Source organism: Haliaeetus leucocephalus, unplaced genomic scaffold (genome assembly GCF_000737465.1).
Source record: "Haliaeetus leucocephalus isolate CR32 unplaced genomic scaffold, Haliaeetus_leucocephalus-4.0 Scaffold205, whole genome shotgun sequence".
Lineage (NCBI taxonomy): Eukaryota > Metazoa > Chordata > Aves > Accipitriformes > Accipitridae > Haliaeetus > Haliaeetus leucocephalus.
Window position 1 is genome coordinate 831,339 of NW_010972641.1, and position 14,918 is coordinate 846,256.

Consider the following 14,918-nt stretch of genomic DNA (forward strand, 5'->3'; position numbering starts at 1 on the left):
AGCATTTTTCAGCCATGTCTGGAAAAATACTGGTGAAAGTGTTAGCAATTAATGAGTCCCAAAACCATTTCATAATTTTAAGCAATGCTTACATACAGTATATAAATATTCTGAAAACATTATTTTACTTGCTAAAATAATGATTGTACAATTTTACATAGACCAATGCATCAAAATGTTCATTATTGTAACCAAATACCAAAGCTACTAATCTGTACATGTATGCCTTCAAAAAGTTGAATTTTCTAAACTATAGCTTCTATCTTTTTCCCTGTAAAGCAGATCTCCACTAATTATGCTAAACAGTTTGTTATAAAGGGTATAATTAGATACAGGATAGGATAGACATGGTGTGCAAATAGCTCTGTGTGGGTGATTATCACCTTAAAGCCTGCTGGTGGCAGATGAGTCAGAGTTTAGAGACAGACCATGCACCCAAGTGCAAGATGCAATCATGATAATCAAATGGTATTTTCTGCTTTGTTCTGTATGGTTTTGTTCTTCTTTATAGCCAATTTCGAATTAAGAGAACTTTTTTTTTTTTAACAATAACAAATGCAAGACACAAAAGTAAAAAAAAAAAGACTGAATGGGCACTCGTTTTATTTTATTGTTTTCTTAACCTTGAAAGATCTAGAAGGTATTTTTCTGGAACTAAAATAGTGTCAGGATGAGCGTAGCTTTATTTGTTTTACATATTCATTGTGAAATTTTAATGTGATAAATATATGTCTTAAAAGGTTGTGAGAGCAAACACTAGTGGATTTTTTTTTTCTTTTTTATAACAACACAACGAATTTTGGACCTGATTTTGCCCCCTTGTGGTAACTGAGAAGTTCTGTCTTTAAATTTAGAGTCATGGGATCAAAGCCAATACAATGCCAAGCTCTGGACTAGATTATATACACAACACCCGCATATGTCAGTAGGGTATAAACATGCATAACTAGGTTGTACATTACTTTTCTATTATTATTTGAGGTCAAGTTTTACAGAGAGAGCTGTACTGTTGAGACACCATTAAGATGTTTATCTCCTTAGGACATTTAAATATTGTCTTCAGACTGTATATATTATTTTGGACATATTGGCAAAATGTTCTCATTTCAATTCAATTTTATCCAAATCTGACTTTTTAATAAATAATACTGTTAATCAGGCTCCTAGTCTAAGGCAATCACCTTATCCACACAACTGATTATAATATCAAGCCAGTAACAGTATTCGTTTTCCCTCCTTTAATACTTCAAAGCACCCAGAATTTTTCACTTTAACAATTAGCTTTTCCATTATATTAAAATATTACTGGGCTGAAAGAAAATACTGATAGCCTATGTGGTATAATGAACTCATTTGAGCACTGGGTCTGAAAGAAATTTAACATTCCAAATAAAAGACATTATGAGTAGTTTATTTACCTGGTAGGATTCATAACAAAGCCAGTTTTCTTCTGTATAACTAGGATTTCACCCTTGAAGTTCAGTAAGCAGAGCACCTGCGCTGACCCCAGCGGCGAGCAGAAACCCTCTCTTTGTGGAGCGGTTTCTAGCACAGAGTCAGAAACTACCAACACTGCTCCAGGGAGCACCAACACATTGTTGGGGTGGGATTTGGGCAAGCCTTTGTTTCAGTTTTTGTTTTGCCAGATCCACCAATTTTAACAGATAAGAAGAGCCATGCTCACCAGTCTAGTAGATATGGCCACTGACAGTTTAGTATTTTTTCTCATTATTCATCCCAGTTTACCTTCATCATCTTGGGTTAGTTAAAAACAGTGTATCAGTCTTTTCAATGCTTTTTTGACTTGCTGTAATATGCAGGACATTACTTAGTTCACAGTTACCTTTGTTTTAACCGTTAATAAACAATCAAGCGACAGGTCACTATAGAAAATAAAATATCAACATTTCAATATGTACCATGGTACCCATGCAAAACACATTGCACTTGCAATATACAAGTTTAGCTGCAGTTACTCAAGGAAGTTTAGAGAGAGCAGACATGATCTACAAAGATATTTAAAAATCTGATTATCTATAAAGCGTGGGGAGAAATTGCTGGGAAAAAATGCACTTCTATAATTCCCCCTCTCCTCTTTTTCCTTCTGTCCCTTAGACGCGTAATCAGTTTATTTCATAGAATATAAGGGAAGAATGAGGTTTCCAAATCAGCATTCTGATTTTTAAAAAAAGATCTTGATTTACTGTTCATCAGTTGTGAATTACTGTACAATAATCCTAGTTGACCAGCCAATTTCAGCATCTTTGTAGGAAAAAGAAGAACCAATCAAAATAAAATGGAACAACCCCTGCAAACTATCAACACAGTAATTTACTTTTTTTGTCATGAGAAAGTACCTAAATATTTCCTTCCAAAAATACTTGAATTCATTGTGCACTTTTGCAAATATTTTAGTGGAAATACTTACAACTAAAGAATACTCCCTCAAACCTCATTAGTTTGAGAACTAGCCAACACATTTGTTAAAATCAGTGGATTTTTTTCTGATATCTAAAAGTTTCCAGAGCTGGATCATCGGATTTCTTTTTTAAAAGCCTCTAAAAAGATCACTTTCTTTTACTCTAAGACAACAATTAGACACGTAAAGCACTAATTGCGTTTAAATTCTTCCAACAGTTATAAAAGCTGTTATGGCTGAGGAGCTGCCATAAAACAACCACATCTTCACATTTATGCAGAATTCTCCTTTCTTCAAAGGAACAGGTATGAAACTTCCTACATTGCTCCAAAAAAGATTGCCTAACATTGGCCAAGTATTTTTTTTTTAAAGTTAATAAAGGGGTGACTTTAAAAAAAAAAAAACACCAACTTTTCAGCATTTCTTCTCTCTTGATGAGTTAGATTTTGTAGTGTTGTAAAAGTGCTGAAAGGCAAATTTTATGTGAGATAGGTTATCATAACTTCAAACAGACCTAAAGAGATAGAAATGCTGTAATAATGATAGTGTGATCTTTGCAAGAAGTGATGGAATATGATCTGATATAAACAGACCCAATTATTCCAGCAGTTACTAAACCCACCATTGATTTCAGTGAGCATTATTTCTTATGACTCCTAATTTTTTGTCTAACATTAACACCTGAAACCACTGTTATACATGTAACTCCACTGTGTTCAGCAGACATGTATACATTAGAATAGATACTTGACTCTCAACTACTCGTGGTTTAAAACAGACAGTGGCAAGGCCAGTTTTCTATGACTAGAAACATGGACTTCTACTAGAATCATTAAGCTTACATTGACAATTTTTTTAATGCTTTTTTGTGTTTTAAATAGAAGTTGAAGGAAAGTTAAAAACCTGTTAAATCAGAGTCTCTCACTAGGGTTCCTTATTGTTATTATAAATTAAATAAGTAATGATGTTGTCAACACAAGTGCTCCCTGTCTGCCATTAGAACATTATTTATGTTCTAATTATTTATGCCATCTGAACATTATTTAAGACTTACTGATTTATTAGTAGTAATTTTCAGCAAATGCATTGTTTGTGGACTGGGTCAGCAGAAACAGTTTAGGAGGTGAAAATACACTAGTCTGCCGTAGAGCGCAGATGCCCAGGCAGCAGTGTAGTCTTCATACGCTCCATCACCTCCGCTCTTCAACCCTGAGGAAGGATAGCCCCTCCCAGTGGGAATACATTTTAATTTTCCTGCCAGCTCAGTACTTAGTTGGAGTGAGAAACCAACAAAGAGCTGATTAATTTCTGCCAACACCATGACAGGTTTTTCTCATGTGCAGCTCTCTGGTTGGAATCAGGCTGAAACTACCTGTTCATTATTTCCCCAATCTGATGTAGCCCATGGTGCAGACGGCAGTTCCAGTGAATATTTGAGACAGATTTTCTTTGCTTAATATCATAGGCAATTCCGATACGGAATATCCAAAAAAAGGACTGGAAGGAAAAAAAAAAGTAAATGATCAAACACCTAATAAATATAATGCAATCAGTTTCTCCTTACTTCATGAAAGTAAGATTTTTTTTTCCCAGCAGTTATTTTCTGCGTATAATTGGCTTTGAAACAATAGTAACTAGAAATGCAGAAATTTCTAATGCAAATTTAAAAGGTCATATCTGATTTTCTGCTCAGTCATATAGCTAACATACCTCTACTCTTAAAGGTGCCTACAATAGCTTCAGTTTTAAATCATAACACTAAGACATACTTTCAGAAACTTTTTCACATTTCTGTAGCCTTGTTTGCCCAAAATAACTGTCATAGAATATATTACAGTACATTAACATAGCATATTTTATAGAATACCTACACCAAAATTCATTAATTATTCTGGCAAATAATTACTTTAATTACAGAATGCAGTGTCCATACATGGAACTGTTCTGGAAAAGCTTGGTTTATCTAGTCAACTTGTCTATAAATAAAACCCTTAGTGGTAATCACTGAGGACTAGAAATATTTTCACAAGTTGCTATAAAAGATTAACTAGCTGCTAAATGAATCTTCCCAGTGCCTGTTCAAAGGATGACTCATCTGCTCCAATATACTTGTGGGAATAACAGTCAACATTCTTTGACTTGAATGTCTCACATACTTTTTACTTAAAGCATTTAAAGTCACCTCCATTTAAAAAAACAAACAAACAAACAATAGAAAATTTCAAAGATAAGAAGGCCGGCCTTCATCAAGAAACTTGTAATCTTGGTGATAATATATTCCATTAATAAGGATATAAGAAAAAAATATTCCTTTTATCAAAGATTTAAAAAAAAAAATAAAAAAGCACATAATATAAATAAAAAAGCACATAATAGAAGCATTAAGTCTCTTGGAACATTAACCACATTACCAAGCAGCCTAGAGACACTGAAGACAGCAGCTGGTCTCGGCTGGATATGACCCTGAACAACCTCATCTAACTTTGAAGTTGACCCTGCTATGAGCAAAGGCTGGAAACAAATGACCTCCAGAAGTCCCTTCTAAGATGGTTGTAATTATCACTAATAACTAGTAATAATCACTAGCAATAATACGTAATTGGTAATCTTCAGGCACTGTAAATACGCTCTTTATTGTTTTGGGCACCCATTAAGAAACTCAGCTCAATGTAATCTAATTTAAAAGGTCAGGGAATTTTTAATTATTTTGCAGTAAGTCACAACCTCCATTTCAAGTAAGTTTGCTAAAATGAGCACGGATCTATAGCATTTATAGTTTACTAAGAAATAAGTAACACTGATTTTTCTGTCATAAAAGTAATGATTTTATTTGGACAAGACAAGAGATTACTTGGGGAAATCATCAGAATAAGATTATATATGAAATATTACTGATTATATGAATCAGATTGTATAAAATATCTGATTCCCTATATAGGACCTACAGTTTATTAAATGATGGATACTCCAGAGGGTTAGTCCTAAGGCATTACAAAGCTTTGATGCTATTACTTTTACTTCCGGTAACACCTAGGCCGTTGCAGTTGAAGACCATTATGCATATGAATTTTTGTAGTAGGTGTGCCATACGGTATTCAACAACAGAAGTAGGATATTGGAAGCTCTAGTCTGAAATGTTACAGGTTTTCTGCAACAACCCTGCTGTTGCACAACAGCTAAAAGACTGGACTAATGCCCAGTCCCTTTAAAATCTTTAGGTCAAGCCTAAGTGTTCCTAAATCTACCAGAATTTCAACAGCGAATTAATTGTGCAAGTAATTTGTCTGTGTGTGCTTGAAACTTCTTTACTATAACCGGTCAGTCAGTGTTTCAGGAGGAGGAAGAGGAAGGTGGTCTCTCAGGTGCATGGAATTAGAGTCTTTCAGTGGGCTAGGGTTATCACACCACCTCAGTAAGTATGGCTTTTAGATGCCTTTTATCATACACTCTGACTATTGTGTTTGCACTTCCTATGTGTGTGAATTGGTGGATCTGACCAGTAGAGGCAGGTTATTTTTAATCAATACATAGACTGTTTGAGAATCTACCAAACTGACTCAGTTTTTCTTTCCTCCATTTTCTTGATTGATAAGGAAAAAGCACAAAAATGCAAGAATATGATGTAATGATGTGATTATATCACAACTTGACTGATTCAATTGAAGAAGACTACCTAACATGGCACAGTGCAGGTCATCATCCATTCCTTGAATTGTTCTCTATGTGGGAGGACTTTTGTGACAGCCAGTCCCACCCAGCCAATTTCTCTTCACCCTTGACAAATGGGTCAGAAGATACTATGGGATGTCCTCCTTCCACATCACATGTTTGAAAAGCCCCAGTCTTTTTGTTGTAGCTTCCCTGCAGGTCTTCCACTAAGATGGACATAACAGTGAAACATACCTTCTTCAAAAAGACCTGTAAGCCTAGACCCTTGATGCTGGCAAAGTTGTGACAACGGCAATCTAATCACTACCCAACTGAATTGCTTGTAGGCAGAAATGAAGAAATAGCTCCCTCCTCACTAGTATCACCACTATGTAGACTGATGTGACTGTTAAGGAAAATTCTGTTCAGCTCAGAAAGGACACCACCACTGCAGTACTTGCAGACAATGATATAAACATGGTCCAAATCTGATGTTCAAAGCTAGGCAGATGGAAACAAAGAAAAGATTATAACAGAAGAATAAGGAGAAAATAAATACCATTTCCCAGATCAGGGCCCAAAGAAATTTTTCTTTCTTTCCCCCACAACACCACCCCCTTCACCTACTCTCAAGCTCCAACACCCAGCACCATTCTGCTAAGGGTTATCACTCCCCCAGCCCCAAAAAACATTGACCAAAGGAGATGAAGCTCTAAAGAGACATAGCTAATTCTTTTGCTGAGAGACAAAATGCTTCATGTAAGTAATACATTATGTAGGGCTTTTAAGAAATGTAGACATTTAATGTTTTTACAAAAAAAAAAATCAAGCTGTAAAATATATCAGCAGAGGTGATAGGAAATAGATACCACACACACAAGTGTGAGAGCAAAAGAAAAGGACCACTCTACTGGTAAATATATTTCTCCTGATAACAGAAATATAATTCACTCAAAAGGCCCTAAAACAGGATGTTATGGTAAGGTATGTGTCTTTGGTGAGAAATCCGTATTTGTCTGATACTGTCATTTTATCTTTGCAGAGCAGATTTAACAGAATATGTTCCTGTTTTGTTCGTGGTGTTAGAACCATATATATTGGTCTAGGATATCTTCTCATCACGAAAAATTGTATTTTAAACCACAGAAGATAAATTGTTATGCACAGTATTTTATGTCCATTTGGTGTTTTGGGAATCATCAATTGCTTGTTTTCTCATTCACTGTGGAGTCATGTACTGTTCAAGTGCAACCTAGATTAGTCCAGTAATGGATGTTTGTAACCTATGTCTTTGTCCATATGCTTGCCTGTTTAGAACAATATCACAGATGTAAATAACAAAAACTGATTTTTCCTGATACATGCAGATCCTCCAAAGTTTGATAGGATATGGCCGAATATTTCTTCCCTTGAGGTTTCTAAACCAAACCAAGGTAGGATGCTGTAAAATTCCTAGTGGTCTATAGTTATTGAAATTACTTTCAAGGAGTCCCACATGGTGGCAAAAGCAGTAACAATGAGAATCCAACTCATTTTTCTTCTGGTGCTAAGTAATGCTATTCTGTGAGAAAATAACCATAAAGCAAACCTTACCTGAAAAGGGAGTCTTCCAACACTCAGATTGTGCGCATCCATTGCAAAAAGCCTGGAAAAGTAGACACACAAACTATAAGTACTAATACACAGAAAGGCCTAGATAATGTTGGACTTGTTTAGACAGCACAGTCTATATTTTGAGTAAGTTTTGAGATTTTTTGTGTGAGAAAAGATTGTCATTGTCTACATCAAACCCATTTTTAATGTCGTTTCCACTTTGTTTTCCCAAGTGAGCTGAGAGGCGTTGTCAGCTTGTGTGCCATCCACAATACAAGCAAGTTCTCTGCAGGATAGACTCATAGTTTTCTACAATTTGAGTGCCACACAAAACAATTACTCACAGACTGTGGCACGATGATTAGCATTGAAAGAGACAGAACGACTTTTTAAGATGACTAATAAAAGTAAGATTCTTTGTTACTTCAAGCTGTATTCAGCTATACTTCACATATCGAAATGATTGTTCATTATAAAAAATAACATCCTTTTGTCCCCCTTATTTACTGCCCTTTGCTCCCCAAAAAATCCCTGCAGAAATCTGGCCTGTGGCTTGCTTTGACTGTGTCCTTTCTGTGCTATATAACACATACAGATAGAGAATAAAATTAATGAAAAGGTGATCTAGAGAATAGCTACTAAACTGAAGAAGATGTATTGGGAATCTGTTGGGGAATTACATTGGAAGGGCTGTAGTTAAATCCATTGATCACAATGACCAAATCAAAACATATGCACATCTGTATAAAATCTACCATGTTATATGTGCAAGTTTCTATGTGCCCAACAAAATAGAAAATACTAATTGATCTGTGCTCTCTATAAGGATTAGCAATGTACTTTAGTTACATTATTCACATATATTTAAAATTAAATATCCCTGATGAAGTGATACTTGGCATTCCAATAACTTCATTTAGCCCATGTTATATTTTCCAAGCTTTTGCATATGTTCCTTAAACAAACAAAAAATTCCCCAGATTGATCTCTGCTCTCTGTAAGGATTAGCCTACATTATTCACAGGAATTTTAAATCAAAACATTCCCAATGAAATGATACTTAGCATTTCTAATGGATTTCATAGCTTAATTATACTGCTTGTGATCTCAGACTTAACTTCATTGCAAAATACGTCTTGAACAGCACAAAATTATTCACTGTTTCTTCCCCAAAAATAAGAATTTTAGTAAATTTGGTATCGATGTTTTGTTAGGAAGCACAGAACACAAAAAGTTACAAGCTTTTCTGTTCAGTTTTTGTCTTTGCAGCATATTGTTACAGTGTTTAACACTTATTGTAGATTAAATACTTCAGTCAAGGATAGTGTATGAAGAGAATAATTACAGAAATCTGCCTATACCTAATATCATTTTATTGGGGTTTTTTTTGCTTATACTATTAGGCTAGAATGAATATGCATACAAATTTAATAAAACCCTTTGCAGACCACTCTAGTTACCATATAGTCATTGGTCATGGATTGGGAGAAATCATCAAATAACCTCAAACTGCCAAAGTGCGTAGATGTGAGTGACATTCCCTTTCTTTATCTTGGATATTACAGCTCAAATGATTCAATAGTTGATAGTATATAACTCATTTTCCCTAACTTTCACCCTTTCCTTACAAAACAATAACCATTGTTAATTTAAGTTTGAAAATAAAGAAGTTTATTTTATTCTTTTGATTTGTTCCTATATGATACATTTTCTAATTTACTGTTCATTTTATTACCTATCCAGTTGCTCCTAAATTAGCTATCTCAACTGTTTCTTCTGTTCAAGTTGCAAACCACAAGAGAGGTAGGAATTCTTGGATTCATACAGTGATTCCATAGTGCTCTGTGTTGTGAATACATTGCACTGTATGAATCTGGAATATCTGTGAAGTGTACCCATCAGCTTACTGGTGAGGCATCTTCATTAACAACAACAGAAGCATTAAGTCGCATGAACATAAACCATACAAAGAAAATAAATATGCTTCTTAGTCACTGCTGGCATATAAAGTGACATGGCATTTGTTTTTAAAGGAGTTAAATTTTGAATATGACCTTTCAGATTGTTGCCTAGAAAGCAAATGTTTGTTAGAGTCTCGTTTTCCTCACTGATATGCATAAATTGTAAAAGAGGATACATAAGCAGATTAGTTGAGGGCAAACAATACATAAAGCATCAATTGTCCATATCCTCAAGAAGTATCTGTAAATGCCATGGAGTGTAATGCATAGTTATGTCTTTTAATGCATTGTAAGTGTGCCTTACATCTTCATTTTATCGTAACAGTGTGCAAATTCAGGGTGTAGGCATTACATTTTGAACTGATGTTTCAGTGTTTTATCAAAATAATGGAATTATATGGGCATAATGAAGGATGCCAATATTCCCTCTGACTTACAGGCAACCTGTTTCATTTGCATATCTATCATTCACAGTCTGAACCCTGAGCTGTTCTCATTGTTTTTCCTCATCAATTTATCTGTAAAGAGTATGTATAAAGATGTTTTGTCTATCTGTAGCTATTGTGAATATCTCATTATTCATGAAATACATATTAACAAGGAATAGGGTTGTTAACAAACGTTTGAACTTAGTTTGACCCATTTGATGAGATCATGATAACGAGCCATACTGTTTGTTATGAAGCAGGTCATTTCTAAGGTTACGATGAAGTCTCCTTTGTTTGCCTTTTGTTACTGTATAGAGGAGGAACACACAGTTACTGGAAAATGAAAAATATTTTAATGATTTTTGAGTGCACTTTCTTGAAATACTCTTCGTGCTTTTAATTAGAAAATGATGCTGATAGCTGTCTCATGCGTTACCTGTCTTAGTTTAAAAATTATGCTTCCCTTCCATTTGTGTTTACCATTGTTTAATGTGATGACGTTTCATGTTTTATTGGTCGTGGCTGAAGCTTCAGCTGAACCTCGTCCCCACAGCACAATAGTATGTGATCTCAAAGATGTAAATGCATAGCATTATAACGGGGGGAAAAGTATTTAATTTATAGAAACAAAACAATTAAATGATCAACCTCTTTATGAGCCTTCTTCAATAGGTAATTTTATCGTGCTTTCTACAACAGGATCAAGATTGTTGCAATAGAATCGTTGCATTGGAAATAGTCTTTAAAGGCTCATACAGTTAATCATTCTGTAAGTTGGCAAGGGATTTGACAATTCCTGAATCATCCAAAGACAATTATCAAATCTAACATGGATATCTCTTCTCCCTTTTTCCTTCACATTAAACCTATCTAGCTATCTTTACGTCTCCTCTGAGGTTTTATTTTCCAAACCATTTACTTCTTATTGTTATTCAGCTTTAAACTGTCTCCAGTTTATCTGTGTCTTTTCTGACATGTGGTACTCAGAACTGAAAGCAGCATTTTCTAGCACTGTAAGCTCATGTCATTTCATTGTTAGTAAACCATTTGCAGCCTGATTTTGATGCTTTTCCTCCATCTCTTTCAGTGATTGCATGGCTTTGCCAGTGCATGAAAGCAGTTGGGTTGCTAGCCAGTGACATGCACCTAAAAACCTTAAGCTGTGCTTCTGACAACTCTAATAAGCAGCCTACTTTCTGGTCTTGGTGTGCTGGTTAAGATGAACCACATGATAAGCTAGAAAGGCCATACAGCATTGATAGGTATTAGCTTCCCAGCTGGCATGATGCTGAATGCAGTTCTACATGCTATGTTTGACTGGTTTAGGGTAGCACCTCCTGTAGCCAGTGGAGGAAATAATTCCATTTCAATCATATGAGAACCCTTTACATAGCTTTTTTTATAAACACAGAGGGATGTAAAAATGATTCACTGATCAGGCCAACAGCAGTAAGCAAAGTTCATATTATTGCACTAGCAAAAGCTGGGAGGAGGCAGGGGGGAAGCAAAAATTAGCAAAATATGGGTTTAATTGTTACCTGCCATGCCTTTTTTTTTCCTTTGCACCATTGCTAATCTTTGATCAGATGTTAGACTGTTTTTGAGTTAACTGTGGTTTTTTCTATACCATGTAGCATTTACCAATCTGATGATCAAGATTCCTAGAGCTTTCCTGTATCTTATTATAAGTTAACTTTGAGACAAAGGCTTTCTTTCACACAGCACAGTTGTTACAAAAGAGCAGTACCCATAGGAACACAACCAAGTATAAGAATTGGTCTCATTGTTTACTTTTAATATTGATTAGCCACGTCTGAACTTGGGTAGTCCTTCTGCATATGTTTAGGAGCATGTGTGTACATTAAACTAAGTCCTTCGTACTTATTAGATGTTTCTTCAGTCCAAATCATAACTTGGAGCAAGCTTTGTTACAGAGTGAATTACTTTATGTGCAGCTTTGTTTCTTATGCTTGTGTAATGGCTAATTATGTGGAGTAGTAGTATTATTGAAGGTCATATCACAATTTCAGAGTCGAAGTAGTGCAGTCATTCATTGACAGAATAGTCTCAGTTTCTTTCTGCTACTTTAAACACAAAAGATGATGTAGTATAGTCTGATTTACTGGCACTTCTTTATAGTCTACATATTTTTGAAACATAAAAATGTAGTATTCTGCTGCCTGTTACTGATTCGGAAAACAAGGTAAATAATTTCCTCTAAATTCACCTACAGTATGATTGTGTTAAGCCACAAGTCTGACAAACATACCAGTAGGGTATCATCTCAGCAAAACAAATTGTTTGATGGTAGCAGAAGACAGGTCCTTTGTCAGACAAAGAGACTAAGACAGAATTGCTTCTGAATCTGAGATTCAGAAGGATCAGATTGCTTATCACTAACCAGTCTGTCTTATTTTAAAAATCAAATACATAAAAACTTACAATTGTAACAATTTTCCCTGTGACTCCTGTTTGCTAGTGCTAGTTTCCACTTTTAGATCTGTTGCCTCTGCCCCACACAGGCAGTTTTTACTCAAGCAAGATGGATATAGTAAGGGAGAAATGCTGCTGGGTGGCTGGCTGAGATGCTGAATCACACTGACCAGCTGCAAAAGACAACAAATGTTAACACTTTTTTCCTCCCCACTGAATTATGTCAAGTGGTAACATACTGAGACTGATACACCAAATGTTTTACTGTACTCCAGCAGTTATAGGCATCAAAATCATCAGATTGGCATGAATGACAAAACATTGGTTTAGCAGTATAACATTGAAGAGAACAAGAATGCATATATGTTAACTAAATGTGTATATGTAAATTGAATTAATGTTTCCTGGCAGCAGAACAGCAGCTTTCAAGATTGAAACATATGTTGTGCTAAGTGTTGTACAGTATAAGAAAAGATACAATCTATTTACAGTCCACTACCTCAGACAACAGCCAAAGAAATATATATGTATTAGGTGTGCATAACATACTCATAAACATGTACTGGTGTTGTTATTTCTTTATAAAAATACAGACAGGCACAAATATTGTATCTGATGCCCTATGGCAACAATCAGTGGGCTCGTTAGATGCCCCAGCATGATCAGCAGCATACCATAGGAAAGGCAGCACAGGGGACGTGATCCCTGTCATGTATGGAAACATTTTACACCCCTGCTACAGCTTTATCTAATTACAGGCTAAGTCAACTTCAAGACCTTGAAGCCCTTCCAAGTTACGGCATCCAGTACTCCATTACTTTAGGAATCATACCATAATCTCTTTCACCAGTTAATAAAGTACATCTCTAAAACATTAGTGGTTTTGCTGCAATTTGGAAGAGTGTTCAAGAACCTCAGTGCCCTAATGGCTAGACACCATCTCCTAATTTCCAGTTGAAATTTCTCAATGGCCAGTAAACACCCATTTGTTCTTGTGCCAGTGTCGTCCATTAGCGAAGATACTCACTTTGGATGGCAGAAGGCTATTTCCTTGATGTATTTATAGCCCAGTGATATCCCCATCTTCAGTTCCATGGACTAAACAAGCCAAACTATCCTAGTCTTTGCTTTTTAAATAGTCTTTGTACTTCTCTGATCATCCTAATAAACTTTCCTGCATTCCTTCTGATCTCAGAGTTGAGTGATCAGACTTACACAAGCTTTCTACACAAAGCATAGCTGTGCCTTCTATAATGATATTGATACATTTCTAATTTTGCCTTCTTTCTGCATAAAACCAAGCATTGCTTGTGATTAAAGACTAAAAGGCACTGGCATTCTATGGTTAATGAAGAGGTTTTTAAAAAGTGGCTGTCATGCCAGCTGCATTTCAGACGGCTGCAGAAAGCATGCTTTCTATTCAGTACACATTTCAGACTTCTCATGATCTTTTCTAGCCCAATTGTTTTTCATCTCTGAATATAAAAATAGGTTAATGCTTACCTCAGAAGTACAGTAGAAGTAGCTCTTAAATAACACCTCTCTTCCTTCCTTTTCTTCTCTGTTAACTGCTTTAGGAGGTGCTGGCCAAAAGGTCAAACTAGAGATCTGTTTGGTCTTGAAACAAAACACTCTGGTTCCCAAGGTGCCTACCAGTTAGAGTACCCCGCGTTCAGTAGTATTTTTGAATACTCACCATTTATGTCAGAACAAAGCTTTTATTTTACTTACAGTTGTGGATTTAAGCAGGATTAAGTTTGACTATTTTGTCCACTGTATTTAATATTTTCAATATGAGGAAGTTTTTCCCGGGTCTTGATTTATACTCGTCTCAAATGTGCAAAAAGATGTGCATTTCTATCAGCGGAAACTGAGCCTCCAGGACCCCTGAAAGGTTTACAACTGCAAATGCTTCAGTTCCATCAGGTCTGCCAACAACAGCCAACCTTCAACATCATGCCATGGTTGTCGGGTCACGCTAACCTGCCTGAAACAAACTGCACTTTCATTGCAGATAAACATCTGCTGTTGTCCATGTTACATTGATTAACATGTATGTGCCATTCATTCATACTTCTATTCATGGTTCATCTTTACTAAGCATGTAATGTGCTATTACTCTGCTGCTGTATACGTTTTGTATACATTTCTGTTCTTCCTTGAAAGACTGTGAATGCTTCGGGCACTCCAACCGGTGCAGTTACATCGAGCTGCTCAATACGGTCATTTGCGTGAGCTGTAAGCACAACACTAGAGGTCAGCACTGTGAGTTATGCAGGCTGGGCTACTTCAGAAATGCTTCTGCAGAGCTGGACGATGAAAATGTGTGCATAGGTCAGTCCCGGGATAACTGTGGCTTTTCTTCTGTGCCTTTTCAGCTACTGGCAGTTGCTAGGGACCACTGCTGCTTACTTGCCAGTTGAGCCAGAATGAGCT

At 35.9% G+C, this 14,918-nt stretch overlaps 1 protein-coding gene across 1 annotated transcript in view; it reads left to right on the forward strand.

Annotated features, from left to right (window-relative positions):
- Window positions 1-14,918, forward strand: part of NTNG1 (netrin G1) — a 152,156-nt gene that overhangs the window by 104,754 nt on the left and 32,484 nt on the right. Inside the window, exon 5 of the mRNA XM_010566089.1 lies at window positions 14,649-14,816. Coding sequence (XP_010564391.1) covers window positions 14,649-14,816 — 168 coding nt within the window. The remainder of the gene's footprint in view (window positions 1-14,648; window positions 14,817-14,918) is intronic.